Consider the following 18,628-nt stretch of genomic DNA (forward strand, 5'->3'; position numbering starts at 1 on the left):
TGCAATTGAAGTTAATAGGAGCTGCAAGCACTCAGCATCCCTGAAAATCAGGCTCTGAAATTATTATAATTATCAAGTTTCCAAGGGATTATTACATTCAATAGCAAGGAAAAATAAATGTAAATTATGAAATATATTTTGACAGTGTTCTTTTATTAATTGGGATGAAGGTGATTTCTCTGCCTCCCTCCCTCCCTTGAAGCCTGCTAACAGCAAACGAACGAAAAGCTTAAATTTCTCCGAAAGGATGCATCTTTAAAAAAATTCTTGTTTAGCATATTAAGTAGGTAAATAAAAAAAATTGATTTTGCGAGAGCAAAACCAAGAGTGATTAAATTAAATATGGCTGGAGAACAGAACACTCCCCAAGATCAACAGTGTAATAAATGCATGTCGTTCCCCATCCTGGTGCTTTTCTAAACACTTTTGAAGTATAGTACACAGAATGCTCAACACTTAGGCTTTGTTGCAGCTGACAGCCTGTCGGCTTTAAGGAAAATGCTCTCCGTTTAGAAGGTGACAGAAATTACATACATTTTCCTTTTTATTTTTTGTCATCTTTTATGTCTAGCTTTTTTATGGTTTAAAGGAGTTGGTTATAAAAGTGTTACATAAGTATGTAAAATATATTAAGAAAAAGAGGAAGAGAAATGCTTTAAGCTTGTAATTATGCACAGTCTGCGTTGGTGAGAAATGTATACTGTGTCATAAATCTGACAGGTGGCAATAGCTCCTTATTTTTAGTCATGTTTAAAGAGGGTGAGGCAAAAATTCCTCAGTAACGTAGTAAGTAAAGGTTTTATTTAACAACTCCCTTTCTTATATCCGATCATGAGATCATTTAAAGCGTGTTAATATCAGGTGTACGTTCAAAGAGGCAAGCCCATATACATGGGGCTAAGACTAGAAGAAGATTACATGTACATCAATAACTCTATATTTCAAAATAATTGTGTTTAACACATTACTTGGATAATGATCATTTACAAATTCTTAGCTATGCAGAGACATAATGTGATGTTTCTCTAGTTTTCAGACAGGCTTTTTAAAAAATAAGACCAAATTTGCCTGGCATGTGTACATAGGCGCATGTGAGAACTTTTGGAGGCTGGAGTAGGGGAAAGAAGGCTCAACCAACAACATGCAAAGATGCGAAGGGGCGTCGTGGGGTCTGGGAGTGGCTTACATATCCACTCATATATGTCCCTTAGAACAACAATAGGCAATATATATAGGTCTCAACATAAGATTCCTTTTTCTGTATTGGCAGGAATAATATGCATTAGGTGGGAGATGCTGAGGGAATTCAACTTTTAAACCCAAGTATATGCAAAGACTTTGGCATGTGTGTAACTTTATGCATGAGTAATCCCTCAGTGTCTTAAATTTTGCAGGACTGGGGCTTTACTTAGTAAAGATACTATTGCAGTAAGAATCAGTCAATACTGGAGAGGGGGACATGGATTAGCATTCACAATGCACTCCTTGTCAGTACCCAGCCCAAGCCAGGGAAGCTAATGATCCAACCAGCTGACCAAATTTGGTGATGAATCCTGGTCACGTGCCACCTGAGGCACGTTGTGCATATGCTAAGAAGAAGAAATACAGGAGATAGTGATGTAGGGCACTTTTAGGATGTTTGGCCATTTGCACATGCAATTACATTATTCTCATACATGGTTGGGTAAATGAGATAATTAAGACCATAGCTGTACATTTAAATTACTTAAAATTCATTCTTTTCAAGTGTGATCATTAGGCTTAAGAGTTAGCCCCAACTGAGATTAATGAGGGCAGCTCGCACCTCTCGGAGGGATCATGTCAGCCTGCCTGCAGTCAGAGGAAAACATCTGTGTCTTGGTTACATGGTTCACATCATGAGGATTTCTTTGCAAACAAGGAATATAAACTTTTTTTAAAAAAATAAAAGTCTAGATTCTACAGACATGTTGGTCGGATACCTCAGAAGTTCTGGATCGGGACTGTGGGCTGGGTTTTTGGCATGACATGGCAAGTGTCCTTTTTAGCACAGATGTTGGAATCTTTACAGAGTAAAATGTATGAAAATGCTGCAAAGAAGTTAGGTGGCCAAATGATGAGTAAGGGGCAGAGGAGAGTGGATTGCATAGTTGTCTGAGTGTGTGTATAGGTTGTAAATGCCATGGAAAAGGGAGGGTTACTTAGCATGGTGCAAGGGTGTATAATGAAGAGTAATATGGTGAAACTAAGGAACATAAATTTTTCACTGAATACCAGTGAAACACCATGGAACTGCCTTCCAAAGAAGTGATAGAAGCCCCATCACTGGAGCCATTTAAAAGTAGACTGTACAGATAATTAGAAAATGTAATGTAGAGAGCAAGCATATACCAGCTAGTGAATGCCCTAGATGATCTAATAGATACTTTCAATCTCTAATTTCTGTGTTTTCACCTGTTGCAAGGTTTGACAGTAAATTTTTTCACTGCTGTATGAAGAGTAACATGCACAGCCAAAGAATCCCTGTTTGGCTAAGCACTACTCCTGGAAAGAGCTCGTAGTCACACTAGTAACCTCTTACGTAAAAGGAGTGGTGCTGACCATTCTTATTGAGTTAGTTATACATTGTTAGATCGACTACACCATTTTCTCCAAACATCGTAATTAAAGATATTCCAATATTTTAAAATACAAATACTGATTTTTTTTCCTTGTGAGATTTACATTGTATATTTTAGCCATAATTGTACTGCTCTGAAATACTATCTCCCAGGAGGTGGTATCTAACTTCCACTATGCTAAGAAGCCTGTTTTGTTTCAAAGTAATCTGGGCTAAAACACAAACCCTGTGCATTTCAGTAATTACAATTTTCAAGACAATGGTCCTTGGATAATCAAAATAAAAAGCAGCATCTAAAGGTAAACACTTCATGTTTTAGGTTTGAATATACTCCCAGAGTGCCTCCACAGATATGCTATGGCTGAAAAACCTTTTCCCCTCGCTCTCCCTATGACATCTGTCCCATGTCTACCACATCTGCTCAGGTTGGACCCTGAGCTCTGCATCCGATCCAAAGTGAGCAGGAGCTCAATATCCTGTATATTTTTGGAGTTCAGTATAATAGTTTAACATCTTTTGCAAAAATGAGAAAAAATAATAGATTCAAAGTTCAGCCTAACCCTGCCTCCACTGAAATAATTGGCAAATATTGCATCGACTTGAAAGGAAGCAGGATCAGGCCAAGCCAGTGTCATATCTGAGGTTATTTTATCATTCAGCACCTAACGTGAGAAAGAAAGGTTGTCTAAGGTTGTTTTAGCACACTGTGCCTTGTTCCAAAGGTTAGTCTGTGCTATGGTTTTAAATGAATTTCTACAAATTCTTTTAGATCACTGCTTAAATGGGATGGCTCAGGTAAATGTCCTCCCCACAAATATCATTTTATTTTGATTCACTGATTCTTAGAAGTGCTTATACCTTGACCCATTTGTGTCTAAATGCCCTTCATATTGTTAATCACAGACAAAGCTGTACGTAAACCCATGTCTGGTTAAAAGGAAGTATTTCTCACATCCATGTTATTGACTATTGGTTTATAACTTGTCATCCCTGTGTATTTTCCACCATAATTCGGGGAGTAGGATATATTTATGTACAAATGTTCTCATTGTAAGAGTTATCAAACAGCAGGAGAACAATAGTGCACTTAGTGTTGCTATATACTCTTTATCTCTTACTTTTATTAGATGCAGTCATATGTAGGGCTAAAATGCCAGATGGGTCTTCAGAGGAAGTTGGGTGTGTTCTTTTGAGTGCAAAAACTTGCACTGCATTCAAATTACAATGCTAGTTACAAAATGATAGATAATGTTACCAGAAAAACAATTCTATATATTTTCTTTTTATCCTGTCTCTCTTAATTCCCATTTACTCTAATGGAAAAACTTGGTAAAACCTATTCTTTCCCTGAAAGATTTATTTATTTGTTGATTGGTTAATATTCCAGCAATGTCTGGAGGCACCAAACGAGATCAGGTTTCCCTTGTGCTAAACACTATACATATGCAAAGTAGGATATAGTCCCTGTCCACAAAAGTTTATGATCTAAAGAGGCAAGGTAGACAAAAAGTGGAAGAAAGAGAGGATTATCACCATTTTGTGGATGGGGAATTGAGGCACAGATAGATTAAGTGGTTTGTCCATGCTCATACAGGAAATCTACGATAGAGCTGAGAATTGAAGTGAGATCGCCAGTCTCCTTACCCACAAGACCAAATTTTGTTCATTTTTATTTGACAGTGTTCCCCTCATCAATACAACTAGCTCTTCATCGTCCATGATTCTTATGGTGCACAGGATAACATTGCTTCACCTTGTTTATTTCTCGTCATTGTTGTTCGCATTATCAATTAGACCAACAAAACATGGAGAACAGAGCTTGTTCATTATTCTGTGTTCCCTTTATTGGCTGCCTGCCTGGTTCTGTTAGCACAGCAAATAAATAAATACATAAACAAAAATTATAAAAACTTGTATACAAAGAAGAATGGATTACAAAGAAATGTAAATAAATATATTCACATATTATATGTAGATGCATAGACTTTAAGGCCAGAAGGGACCATCATGATCATCTAATTTGACTTCCTGCACATTGCAGGCCACAGAATCTCACCCACCGACTCTGGTAGTAAGCCCATAACCTCTGGCTGAGTTACTGAAGTCCTCAAATCTTGCTGTAGAAACTTCAATTTACAGAGAATCCTCCATTTACTCTACTTCAAATCAGCAAGGACCTATGCCCCATGTAACAGAGGAAGGCAAAAAAAATCCAGGTTCTCTGCCAATCTGACCTAGTGGAAAATTCCTTCCCATCCCTGAGCATGTGGGCAAGACCTACCAGACATCTGGGAAATAATTTTCCATCGTAACTCAGAACCCTCCTCATCTAGTATCCCACCTCTGGCCGTTGGAGACATTTGCTAGTAGCAATTGTGGATTGGGCCATATGCCATTGTAGGCGACCTCACCTTACCGTCCCCTCCATAAACTAATACCAAATGCAAGTGATTGTTTATAATATAATATTTTAAAAATTAATTGGAGAAGACTTTCCACCACATTTCGACAATGTTAAGGGACTGTGGGTCAAATGATGGCGCAGAACAATTCGTCCTGTCCCTTTTTAAAGAGAAACCTCTGCTGGGCTTACTTTCTTCTTGAAATTAGACTTTGCTTCTAAAATTTTAAGAATATTGCTGTTTTTTGTTGTTGATGTTGTTGTTTTAAAATCTTTGGTTATTTGAACTTGAAAGCATTTCCCTTTTCTTGTTCTAGTTTATCTGAGCTCTTAATCTAGGCTCAAAGCCCAGGAGTCTCCCATTGTATTAATCCTTCAAGTCATCTGAGGTTAGCTTTGCTGTCTTTGTTTTCTGTTCTGAGGTCACACTTTAAAGAGACGAGTGGCAGGGCCTTCTCGGTGCAGGGTCCCAGTCTTTTTCCAGATATGTCTCCCGCGCTGGAGATGTTTCCAGATCTTGGTGTAAAATCTTTCTATTTTTGCAAGTTTCTCTCTAACCTCATTAGTCTCCCTTTTCCTCACAATCTTATTTGAAAAATTTCTGTTTGTTTTCTGGTGCTTCTGAACAATGAGACCAGTTTGGTTTAATATGGTTTTATTATGCATATCCTCCCAGATAATTATTCTAATGTATATTATTCCCCAGGTAAATTACTAGCATAAAATAATACTCTTTGACATTTAAAGTAGTTGGCTCAAATTCTATATTAGCCAATTCCCTCCTATATTTTATTTAAAACACCTCTCTGGTATTCGGTGTTGTAATGATATGAATTAATGATATCTTTTTTTTATATTCATATGTCATACTTTTCATATATGTTCTCATAATTTTATATGAAATCCACCTGAGTTAATTTCAAGATAGGCATTCATGAATGGACACTTTGTAAAATATAAGATTTGCAACACATTATCTCTAGACTCTTATGAGGAAAACGTCTAATTTTTTACCTCAGAAGACAAAACAATAATAAAAATCTTCAGGGGTTTTGAACACTGTAAACTCTTGTGTCTTTCAGGATCTAGATTTCTCATCACATCCACGGGAGCCTTGTATATTGTAGATGTACAGAATGAAGATGGATTGTATAACTACCGATGTATCACGCGGCACAGATACACTGGAGAAACAAGACAAAGCAACAGCGCAAGACTTTTTGTATCAGGTACTCTGGAATTTCTTAAACTCGGTATACTACATATTTCTCTTTCTATCATACTGAACTGATAAGGCAGGAACTACTGGTACTAATAATCACTTGTCTAGCAAACTAAATGCACATATAAGTAGGTAAGACTCTACAGTACTTTCCCTGTAGAAGTGAAACATTATAAATTTAAGTTGCCTTTTCTCTTTTTTTTCCCACTCAATTATGTATTTTCTGTTGTATCATATGTGGAAAATACTGTCCATAATGCTATAATGTAAACTATCCCCTCAAAATATAGAAGCTACAGGTCCAAGGCTACACAGCAATTCCTTCTCAGAACTGGGATAAAAACGCAGGAGTTCCTGGCTCTCAATGAAACTCCACCTTCCTGTACCTTGGTAATTAAATACACATGGCTCTACCATTTGAAAAAAGAGGTAGGGCAGTAAAATTTGTCCAGGGATTTGGTTGAATTATGCAAACAAATGTGCATGTCCAAAAAAGGAAGCTATTTTCAAAATTGGACATGCAAGCTGCTTGAAAAAACAAATGCTTCTCCCAATCTTAATACAGGGAACCGTGAGGGAGCTGAGAGTGAGGACAGAAGGCAATGGCTGCTGGGACTGGGATTTAGTGCCACAGCATAGGATTAGAACCCCCACTTACAAACAGAGGCCTCGAAGGGATCTTCTGCATCACTGAATCCAGTCCCCCGCTATTGCAGGCAACGCTGCCATGTAATCCCTTTCATAAATGTAACAAATTCCATTTTAAAACCAGTTAGGTTTCTTGCCCCCATTACTCCTACTGGAAGGCTGTTCCAAAACCTCCCTCCTCTGATGGTTAATGGGCAGGTGGGTGTGTGTGTGAATGTCTTTGTACATGTCTGTTTCTGTATCCAAAAATCATTACACATCTGCAAAATCAGCTGCTTTTGTGCCCCAGACTGAAAGTGCACAGCCTCTCCCCGTCCCAGCCCCCCAAGAGGCTATCCTTCCTATGTGATGCATATAGCATGGGTTATAGCTAGGGTTTCTGGGGTTTTTTTTTTTATTTAATTGATAAACAGTGATAAAACACCCTTATATATCTCATTTAAAAAAAAAAGAAAGAAATTTGGTGTTTATCCAATAAACACTAGACATGGTTATTCATATCTAAGGCAGTGGTTCCCAGACTTGTTCCACTGCTTGTGCAGGGAAAGTCCCTGGCGGGTTGGACCGGTTTGTTTACCTGCCGCGTCTGCAGGGTCAGCCAATCGCGGCTGCCGAACCTGTGGACGCAGCCGGTAAACAAACCGGCCCGGCCCACCAGGGGCTTTCCCTGCACAAGCGGCGGAACAAGTTTGGGAACCACTGATCTAAGGGTTTGTCTACACAGAGCAGTAATGCAGATTACAGGGGTATGATTTCTAAAGTGCATTAATGTGGTGTGTATTAATTAGTCAGTATAAACCTGGCAGGTGCTCACTAAAGATTCTCTGGTGTGCTTTAACATAGTGCTGTCTGAAACAGTGCTACATTAAAGCATGCTAGAGAATATGACAAAGAGATTACTCATTACAAAAATCCCACCAGCCCCTGATTTTTGGACATCCACATAAAACTCAAAAATTGCTAAAAATAAATTCTGAAAAATGAAATTAATAAACTTGAAAAACAGAAGCCCTAATTATGGGATTGCAGCAATTACCTGTTTGCACTATCAAACAGCTGTTATATGGCCATAGCCCTGCAGATCATTCTGGGTATAGCAACTGTCACAAGCCAACAACTGAAGGACTCATTCTCCTTCCCTGGGATTAATCCTTTATCAGGAAAATCTGGTGATTAAATCCACAAATCCCCACTTCTTGCAGCGTGCCAACTGTGACTGAGATCTTAGGTCACAAAGACTTGCAAAAGTATCAGACCTACTGTTCCCCTTTCTTCTGTGAATGTTATCTAATGATTGTTCAGCCCCTTTGAAAATATAAATCAGTATGTGAATGCTAAATATTATTTTATTATACAATCCAGAAGTATTTCACTATTCAAGTCCTGCTATTTGTACTATGTCCCATGTGGTTGAAACACTCACCTGTACTTTTTCCAGTCAGATGAGGAAATATAAGTCCAGCACAATGGTCTGTCTAGTTATCCCAGATATTTGGTCTTAACAGTAAAAGATGTTTTCCATCCTTCCCATTCAGCCCTGAAATATATCCCCACTCTCTCATGCAATCAAGCTAAACCTGAACCAGTGGTAATCTATAATCAAGCCATTATCTTGACCAGCAAAGGAGGGTTTCTACCCCAGTTGTTTCCTGGAACAAGGAGGAGACAGGGCTTTCTGCCTGTTCCATCACTTATGCCTTTTTTGAGCGGCCCAGAGGATATACCCCTGCACAGAGTTCCCTTTCCTGCCCAATTCCATACACACAGTCATTGTGGGAACTCTGGTGCATCCTAATGTACGCTACCTTAACTTCAGCATTTGGGGCTTTTGAAGTGGTGAGTTTTACACCCCTGAAAAGCTAACTTCTGCTCTCATTTACACTCATGCACTCCTGCTGAAATCCCTGGGGTTCTATAGGTGTAACCAAGAGCCGAATCTGGCTTCACTCACAGAATTCCGCCTCCCAATGACTTTGTCTTAACAGGACACACACACAAGATCTACAGCTGAACAGTTTTCAGACACAATGTTTTGCCTCAATTTTCCATTGTCCTTGTTCACAGCCGACTGCTGAATCACAATATTTTAAAGAGGTTGCTGCAGTTTGTTTTTCATTAGATATTTGAATCGGGATACAGTGCTTTTTTTTTTTTTTTTTTAAGATCAGGTTTGGAAGGGACCTCAGGAGGTCATCTAGTCCAACCCCCTGCTCAAAGCAGGACCAATCCCCAATTTTTGCCCCAGATCCCTAAATGGCCCCCTCAAGGATTGAACTCACAACCCTGGGTTTAGCAGGCCAATGCTCAAACCACTGAGCTATCCCTTTCCCCTAAAGGAAGTGCTAAAGGAGTTGGCAGATCTGATTGCAGAGCCATTGGACATTATCTTTGAAAACTCATGGTGATCGGGGGAGGTCTCGGACGACTGGAAAAAGGCTAATGTAGTGCCCATCTTTAAAAAGGGAAGAAGGAGGATCCGGGGAGCTACAGGCCAGTCAGCCTCTCCTCAGCCCTGGAAAAATCATGGAGCAGCTCCTCAAGGAATCAATTCTGAAGCACTTAGAGGAGAGGAAAGTGATCAGGAACAGTCAGCATGGATTCACGAAGGGCAAGTCATGCCTGACTAATCTAATTGCCTTCTATGACGAGATAACTGGCTCTGTGGATGAGGGGAAAGCAGTGGACGTGTTATTCCCTGACTTTAGCATAGCTTTTGACACAGTCTCCCACAGTATTCTTGCCAGCAAGTTAAAGAAGTATGGGCTGGATGAATGGACTATAAGGTGGATAGAAGCTGGCTAGATTGTCAGGCTCAACAGGTAGTGATCATAGAATCATAGAATCATAGAATCATAGAATATCAGGGTTGGAAGGGACCCCAGAAGGTCATCTAGTCCAACCCCCTGCTCAAAGCAGGACCAAGTCCCAGTTAAATCATCCCAGCCAGGGCTTTGTCAAGCCTGACCTTAAAAACCTGTAAGGAAGGAGATTCTACCACCTCCATAGGTAACGCATTCCAGTGTTTCACCACCCTCTTAGTGAAAAAGATTTTCCTAATATCCAATCTAAACCTCCCCCATTGCAACTTGAGACCATTACTCCTCGTTCTGTCATCTGCTACCATTGAGAACAGTCTAGAGCCATCCTCTTTGGAACCCCCTTTCAGGTAGTTGAAAGCAGCTATCAAATCCCCCCTCATTCTTCTCTTCTGCAGACTAAACAATCCCAGCTCCCTCAGCCTCTCCTCATAAGTCATGTGCTCTAGACCCCTAATCATTTTTGTTGCCCTTCGCTGGACTCTCTCCAATTTATCCACATCCTTCTTGTAGTGTGGGGCCCAAAACTGGACACAGTACTCCAGATGAGGCCTCACCAGTGTCGAATAGAGGGGAACGATCACGTCCCTCGATCTGCTCGCTATGCCCCTACTTATACATCCCAAAATGCCATTGGCCTTCTTGGCAACAAGGGCACACTGCTGACTCATATCCAGCTTCTCGTCCACTGTCACCCCTAGGTCCTTTTCCGCAGAACTGCTGCCTAGCCATTCGGTCCCTAGTCTGTAGCGGTGCATTGGGTTCTTCCGTCCTAAGTGCAGGACCCTGCACTTATCCTTATTGAACCTCATCAGATTTCTTTTGGCCCAATCCTCCAATTTGTCTAGGTCCTTCTGTATCCTATCCCTCCCCTCCAGCGTATCTACCACTCCTCCCAGTTTAGTATCATCCGCAAATTTGCTGAGAGTGCAATCCACACCATCCTCCAGATCATTTATGAAGATATTGAACAAAACCGGCCCCAGGACCGACCCCTGGGGCACTCCACTTGACACCGGCTGCCAACTAGACATGGAGCCATTGATCACTACCCGTTGAGCCCGACAATCTAGCCAGCTTTCTACCCACCTTATAGTGCATTCATCCAGCCCATACTTCCTTAACTTGCTGACAAGAATGCTGTGGGAGACCGTGTCAAAAGCTTTGCTAAAGTCAAGAAACAATACATCCACTGCTTTCCCTTCATCCACAGAACCAGTAATCTCATCATAAAAGGCGATTAGATTAGTCAGGCATGACCTTCCCTTGGTGAATCCATGCTGACTGTTCCTGATCACTTTCCTCTCCTCTAAGTGCTTCAGGATTGATTCTTTGAGGACCTGCTCCATGATTTTTCCAGGGACTGAGGTGAGGCTGACTGGCCTGTAGTTCCCAGGATCCTCCTTCTTCCCTTTTTTAAAGATGGGCACTACATTAGCCTTTTTCCAGTCATCCGGGACTTCCCCCGTTCGCCACGAGTTTTCAAAGATAATGGCCAAGGGCTCTGCAATCACAGCCGCCAATTCCTTCAGCACTCTCGGATGCAATTCGTCCGGCCCCATGGACTTGTGCACGTCCAGCTTTTCTAAGTAGTCCCTAACCACCTCTATCTCTACAGAGGGCTGGCCATCTCTTCCCCATTTTGTGATGCCCAGCGCAGCAGTCTGGGAGCTGACCTTGTTAGTGAAAACAGAGGCAAAAAAAGCATTGAGTACATTAGCTTTTTCCACATCCTCTGTCACTAGGTTGCCTCCCTCATTCAGTAAGGGGCCCACACTTTCCTTGGCTTTCTTCTTGTTGCCAACATACCTGAAGAAACCCTTCTTGTTACTCTTGACATCTCTTGCTAGCTGCAGCTCCAGGTGCGATTTGGCCCTCCTGATATCTTTCCTACATGCCCGAGCAATATTTTTATACTCTTCCCTGGTCATATGTCCAACCTTCCACTTCTTGTAAGCTTCTTTTTTATGTTTAAGATCCGCTAGGATTTCACCATTAAGCCAAGCTGGTCGCCTGCCATATTTACTATTCTTTCGACTCATCGGGATGGTTTGTCCCTGTAACCTCAACAGGGATTCCTTGAAATACAGCCAGCTCTCCTGGACTCCCTTCCCCTTCATGTTAGTCCCCCAGGGGATCCTGGCCATCTGTTCCCTGAGGGAGTCGAAGTCTGCTTTCCTGAAGTCCAGGGTCCGTATCCTGCTGCTTACCTTTCTTCCCTGCGTCAGGATCCTGAACTCAACCAACTCATGGTCACTGCCTCCCAGATTCCCATCCACTTTTGCTTCCCCCACTAATTCTACCTGGTTTGTGAGCAGCAGGTCAAGAAAAGCGCCCCCCCTAGTTGGCTCCCCTAGCACTTGCACCAGGAAATTGTCCCCTACGCTTTCCAAAAACTTCCAAAAAACATGGATCAATGGCTCCATGTCTAGTTGGCAGCCTGTATAAAGCGTAGTGCCCCAAGGGTCAGTCCTGGGGCCGGTTTTGTTCAATATCTTCATTAATGATCTGGAGGATGGTGTGAATTGCACCCTCAGCAAGTTTGTGGATGACACTAAACTGGGAGGAGAGGTAGATATGCTGGAGGGTAGGGATAGGATACAGAGGGCCCTAGACAAATTAAAGGATTGGGCCAAAAGAAATCTGATGAGGTTCAACAAGGACAAGTGCAGAGTCCTGCACTTAGGACGGAAGAATCCCGTCAGAATCGCTACAGACTAGGGAATGAATGGCTAGGCAGCAGTTCTGCGGAAAGGGACCTAGGTGTTACAGTGGATGAGAAGCTGGATATAAGTCAACAGTGTGCCCTTGTTGCCAAGAAGGCCAATGGCATTTTGGGATTCATAAGTAGGGGCATTGCCAGCAGATCGAGGGACATGATCGTTCCCCTCTATTTGACATTGGTGAGGCCTCATCTGGAGTACTGTGTCCAGTTTTGGGCCCCACACCACAAGAAGGATGTGGAAAAATTGGAAAGTGTCTAGCGGAGGGCAACAAAAATGATTAGGGGTCTGGAACACATGACTTATGAGGAGAGGCTGAGGGAACTGGGATTGTTTAGCCTGCGGAAGAGAAGAATGAGGGGGGATTTGATAGCTGCTTTCAACTACCTGAAAGGGGGTTCCAAAGAGGATGGATCTAGACTGTTCTCCATGGTAGCTGATGACAGAACAAGGAGTAATGGTCTACAGTTGCAGTGGGGGAGGTTTAGTTTGGATATTAGGAAAAACTTTTTCACTAGGAGGGTGGTGAAGCACTGGAATGCGTTACCAAGGGAGGTGGTGGACTCTCCTTCCTTAGAAGTTTTTAAGGTCAGGCTTGACAAAGCCCTGGCTGGGATGATTTAGTTGGGGATTGGTCCTGCTCTGAGCAGGGTGTTGGACTAGATGACCTCCTGAGGTTCCTTCCAACCCTGATATTCTATGCTTTCCTATTTATTTTATTGGAGGTGATTACAAATAGAGAAATGGGTTTCCTTTCCTCTTTTCCTTTCTGTTTTTAACTGAAAAATGGTAGGAATCTATTTGAGGACTAGTCTGTGAGAAAATATGGCTATTGAAGAGATACCTGAATACATTAGAACAGGATGCAAGAAAGAGGGGTCACTTTAGTTTTATTTTGTGCATCCCAAAATGGATCTATGTTACCTATATCTGTATTATCTTCTCAACCACACATGCTTTGTAAACCAGTGCATGTGTCACAGGGAATAACTGTTCCATGAAGCAAGTACATGCATGTTGGACTCTGGTATTTTAGATATCTTTTTTTTCTTCAATCCACTTCTTTAGTTCCCTGTATCTGAATAGGTGATCCTTGTTGTGTTCCAAGGTCTGAATGCCACTTCATGGATTTGCACTTTAGGGGATTGCAAACTGTACCACTTAGACCTGTCAAACACTTTGAAACTGAAAACATCTATTCAAAAGCCTCCTGCTCCTGGAAGCTTTTGAATAGTTTTGCACAAAAGTGGCAACCACACCAAACAAACAAAAAAGTGGAATTTCCTGTAAAATGTGTAGCCATTTTATATGCAACTTGTAGAGGAGGGATGGAAACGCTTTTTAAAAAATATATATTCAGATCTGCCTAAGTGGTGTTTGGGATTCAGCTGGAGCCAGTAGAGGTTGTGATGTCATCTGGGTCCCTCTCTCTAGCCCAGTCTGGTCAGGACCTCTCTCAGGATTAGGATTACAAAGGCCCAGGAGATAGAGAGACTGTCAGCCACGGTGGTGAAACTTGCTCTAGTAGCCAATTTTTCTCCCAAAAGTCTCTTTCTTTAAGGACCCGCAAACAGAGGGATGGATAGAATAGCCTGTCCTCTCATTATTTTGTCAACAATTAGGCGTAGTTTCCGAAACACCGATTATGGTTCACTGATTTCTTGTTCCATACTTTTCTTGTTTACCAAATATGATTTAGCACAGTGCTTGAGTAATATCAGTAGGCCTTTTAAAAAAATTCAGTCTTTGTCTCCTTTTCATACCCTTTTCCATACACATTTGTTGTTATGGGTTATTGTGACGTCTCATGAACGTACACTCACTTTTTAAAGTTGGGCTCACAATCAGGGTACATTTGCAGGCCCAATTATCACAACAGGATATCCAAACCTCATCAGTTCCAGTGAAACTTGGGCATCTAGTTCCCTTATGTAGCTTTGCCAATCACAGCCAGGATGTATTTTAAAAGTCACTTCCAAGTTTTAAACAAGTTATAAAATCAGTTTTTAAAAAAATAAACAAACTGACTTAAGGTGGCCAGGATGTTATGATCTTCTCACTGCATCACTGATTCTAAGCCCTGGTCTACACTAGAAGTTGAGGTCGAATTTAGCAGCGTTAAATCGATTTAACCCTGCACCCGTCCACACGATGAAGCCCTTTTTATCGACTTAAAGGGCTCTTAAAATCGATTTCTTTACTCCACCCCCAACGAGGAGTTTAGTGCTGAAATTGGCCTTGCTGGGTCGAATTTGGGGTACTGTGGATGCAATTCGACGGTATTGGCCTCCGGGAGCTATCCCAGTATGTTCCATTGTGACCGCTCTGTACAGCACTCTCAACTCAGATGCACTGGCCAGGTAGACAGGAACAGGCCCATGAACTTTTGAATCTCATTTCCTGTTTGGCCAGCATGGCGAGCTGCAGGTGAGTGCAGAGCTCATCAGCAGAGATGACCATGATGGAGTCCCAGAATTGCAAAAGAGCTCCAGCATGGACCGAACGGGAGGTATGGGATCTGATCGCTGTATGGGGAGAGGAATCCATGCTATCAGAACTCCATTCCAGTTTTCAAAATGCCAAAAACATTTGTCAAAATCTCCCAGGGCATGAAGGACAGAGGCCATAACAGGGACCCGAAGCAGTGCCGCGTGAAACTTAAGGAGCTCAGGCAAGCCTACCAGAAAACCAGAGAGGCAAACGGCCGCTCCGGGTCAAAGCCCCAAACATGCCACTTCTATGATGAGCTGCATGCCATTTTAGGGGGTTCAGCCACCACTACCCCAACCCTGTGCTTTGACTCCGTCAATAGAGAGGGAGGCAACACGGAAGCAGGTTTTGGGGACGAGGAAGATGATGATGAGGTTGTAGATAACTCACAGCAAGCAAGCGGAGAAACTGGTTTTCCCGACAGCCAGGAACTGTTTCTCACCCTGGACCTGGAGCCAGTAACCCCCGAACCCACCCAAGGCTGCGTCACGGACCCACCAGGCGGAGAAGGGACCTCTGGTGAGTGTACCTTTGTAAATATTATACATGGTTTAAAAGCAAGCGTGTTTAATGATTAATTTGCCTTGGCATTCGCGGCCAGTACAGCTACTGGAAAAGTCTGTTAATGTGTCTGGGGATGGAGCGGAAATCCGCCAGGGACATCTCCATAAAGCTCTCCTGGATGTACTCCCAAAGCCTTTGCAAAAGTTTTCTGGGGAGGGCAGCCTGATTCCGTCCTCCATGGTAGGACACTTTACCACGCCAAGCCAGTAGCACGTAGTCGGGAATCATTGTAAAACAAAGCATTGCAGCGTATGTTTGCTGGCATTCAAACAACATCCATTCTTTATCTCTCTGTGTTATCCTCAGGAGAGTGATATCATTCATGGTCACCTGGTTGAAACAGGGTGCTTTTCTTAAGGGGACATTCAGAGGTGCCCGTTCCTGCTGGGCTGTTTGCCTGTGGCTGAACAGAAATGTTCCCCGCTGTTAGCCATGGGGAGGGAAGGGGGGGAGGGGTTAGCCATACAGTGGGGGCAAGCAAAATGCAACCTTGTAATGAAAGCACATGTGCTATGTATGTAATGTTAACAGCAAGGTTTACCGTGAAAGAGTGTACCCGTTGTTCTATAGAATGTGTCTTTTTAAATACCACTGTCCCTTTTTTTTCTCCACCAGCTGCATGTGTTTCAAGGATCACAGGATCTTCTTCTTCCCAGAGGCTAGCGAAGATTAGAAGGCGAAAAAAACGCACTCGCGCTGAAATGTTCTCTGACCTCATGCTGTCCTCCCACGCTGACAGAGCACAGACAAATGTGTGGAGGCAGACAATGTCAAAGTGCAGGAAAGCACAAAATGACCGGGAGGAGAGGTGGTGGGCTGAGGAGAGTAAGTGACGGGCTGAAGAGAGGGCTGAAGCTGATAGGTGGCGGCAGCATGATGAGAGGAGGCAGGATTCAATGCTGAGGCTGCTGGAGGATCAAACTAATACACTCCAGCGTATGGTTGAGCTGCAGGAAAGGCAGCAGGAGCACAGACTGCCGCTACAGCCCCTGTGTAACCAACCGCCCTCCTCCCCAAGTTCCATAGCCTCCTCACCCAGAAGCCCAAGAACGCGGTGGGGGGGCCTCCGGCCACCCAGCCACTCCACTCCAGAAGATTGCCCAAGCAACAGAAGGCTGACATGCAATAAGTTTTAAAGTTTTAAAGTGCTGTGTGGCCTTGTCCTTCCCTCCTCCACCACCCCACCTGATGCCTCCCTCCTCCACCACCCCTCCTGGGCTACCTTGGCAGTTATCCCCCTATTTGTGTGATGAATTAATAAAGAGTGCATGAATGTGAAGCAACAATGACTTTATTACCTCTGCAAGCAGTGATCGAAGAGGGGAGGGTGTTTAGCTTACAGGGAAGTAGAGTGAACCAAGGTGTGTGTGTGGGGGGGTCATCAAGGAGAAACAAACAGAACTTTCACACCGTAGCCTGGCCAGTCATGAAACTGGTTTACAAAGCTTCTCTAATGCGCACAGCGCCCTCCTGTGCTCTTCTGACCTGGTGTCTGGCTGCGCATAACCAGCAGCCAGGCTATTTGCCTCAACCTCCACCCCGCCATAAACGTCTCCCCCTTACTCCAACAGATATTGTGGAGTGCACAGCAAGCAGTAATAACAATGGGAATATTGGTTTTGCTGAGGTCTAAGCGAGTCAGTAAACTGCGCCAGCGTGCTTTTAAACGTCCAAATGCACATTCTACCACCATTCTGCACTTGCTCAGCCTGTAGTTGAACAGCTCCTGACTACTGTCCAGGCTGCCTGTGTATGGCTTCATGAGCCATGGCATTAAGGGGTAGGCTGGGTCCCCAAGGATGACCATAGGCATTTCAACATCCCCAATGGTTATTTTCTGGTCTGGGAAGAAAGTCCCTTCCTGCAGCTTTTGAAACAGACCAGAGTTCCTGAAGATGTGAACATCAGGTACCTTTCCTGGCCATCCCATGTTGATGTTGGTGAAACGTCCCTTGTGATCCACCAGTGCTTGCAGCACTATTGAAAAGTACCCCTTGTGGTTTATGTACTCGGCGGCTTGGTGCTCCGGTGCCAAGATAGGGATATGGGTTCCATCTATGGCCCCACCACAGTTATGGAATCCCATTGCAGCAAAGCCATCCACTATGACCTGCACATTTCCCAGACTCACTACTCTTGATATCAGCAGATCTTTGATTGCATTGGCTACTTGCATCACAGCAGCCCCCACAGTAGATTTGCCCACTCCAAATTGATTCTCGACTGACCAGTAGCTGTCTGGTGTTGCAAGCTTCCACAGGGCTATTGCCATTCTGGTGCTTCAGGGCAGGGGAAAGCAAGTCACAAAGTTCCGTGAAAGTGCCCTTACACATGCAAAGGTTTCGCAGCCACTGGGAATCGTCCCAAACCTGCAACTCTGTGCGGTCCCACCAGTCTGTGCTTGTTTCCCGGGCCCAGAATCGGCATTCCACAGCATGAACCTGCCCCATTAGCACCATGATGCCCACATTGCCAGGGACCGTTCTTTGAGAGAAATCTGTGTCCATGTTCTCATCACTCTCGTCACCACGCTGATGTCGCCTACTCACCCGGTTTCGCTTTGCCAGGTTCTGGTGCTGCATATACTGCTGGATAATGCGCGTGGTGTTTAATGTGCTCCTAATTGCCAAAGTGATCTGAGCGGGCTCCATGCTTGTCATGGTATGGTGTCTGCATGGAAAAAAAGGCGTGGAACAATTGTCTGCCATTGCTCTGACAGAGAGAGGGGCGATTGAGGACATGGCTTACAGGGAATTAAAATCAACAAAGCGGGTGGCTTTACATCAAGGAGAAACAAAAACAACTGTCACACAGAATGACCCCCTCAAGGATTGAACTCAAAATCCTGAGCAGGCCAATGCTCAACCCACTGCTATTCCAGGCAAGACTGAATCTCTGTTAAACTTTTCAAGGTGCCCCTGACAGACCTCACCGAAACAATTGTTGGATGTTGATTTCATAGAGGGAGGGAGGGAGGGGGAGCAAATGAATACAAACAAATCTGGTCTGTTTCTTGTTTTGATCCACTCCATCTATCTTTTACATCTTTGGCTGGCAGCAGACGGTGCGGTAGGACTGCTAGCCATCCTCATCTCCTAGCTGCTCGGCAGAAGACGGTGCAATATGACTGCTGGCAGGACTAAAGAGAATGACCTGGTCAAGTCA

The 18,628-nt window shown here is 43.3% G+C and overlaps 1 protein-coding gene across 1 annotated transcript in view; it reads left to right on the top strand.

The window, feature by feature from the left end:
- DSCAM (DS cell adhesion molecule) overlaps nt 1–18,628 on the top strand; it is a 603,664-nt gene that overhangs the window by 347,961 nt on the left and 237,075 nt on the right. The window contains exon 4 of the mRNA XM_043538206.1: nt 6,083–6,229. Coding sequence (XP_043394141.1) covers nt 6,083–6,229 — 147 coding nt within the window. The remainder of the gene's footprint in view (nt 1–6,082; nt 6,230–18,628) is intronic.

Source organism: Chelonia mydas, chromosome 1 (assembly GCF_015237465.2).
Source record: "Chelonia mydas isolate rCheMyd1 chromosome 1, rCheMyd1.pri.v2, whole genome shotgun sequence".
Lineage (NCBI taxonomy): Eukaryota > Metazoa > Chordata > Testudines > Cheloniidae > Chelonia > Chelonia mydas.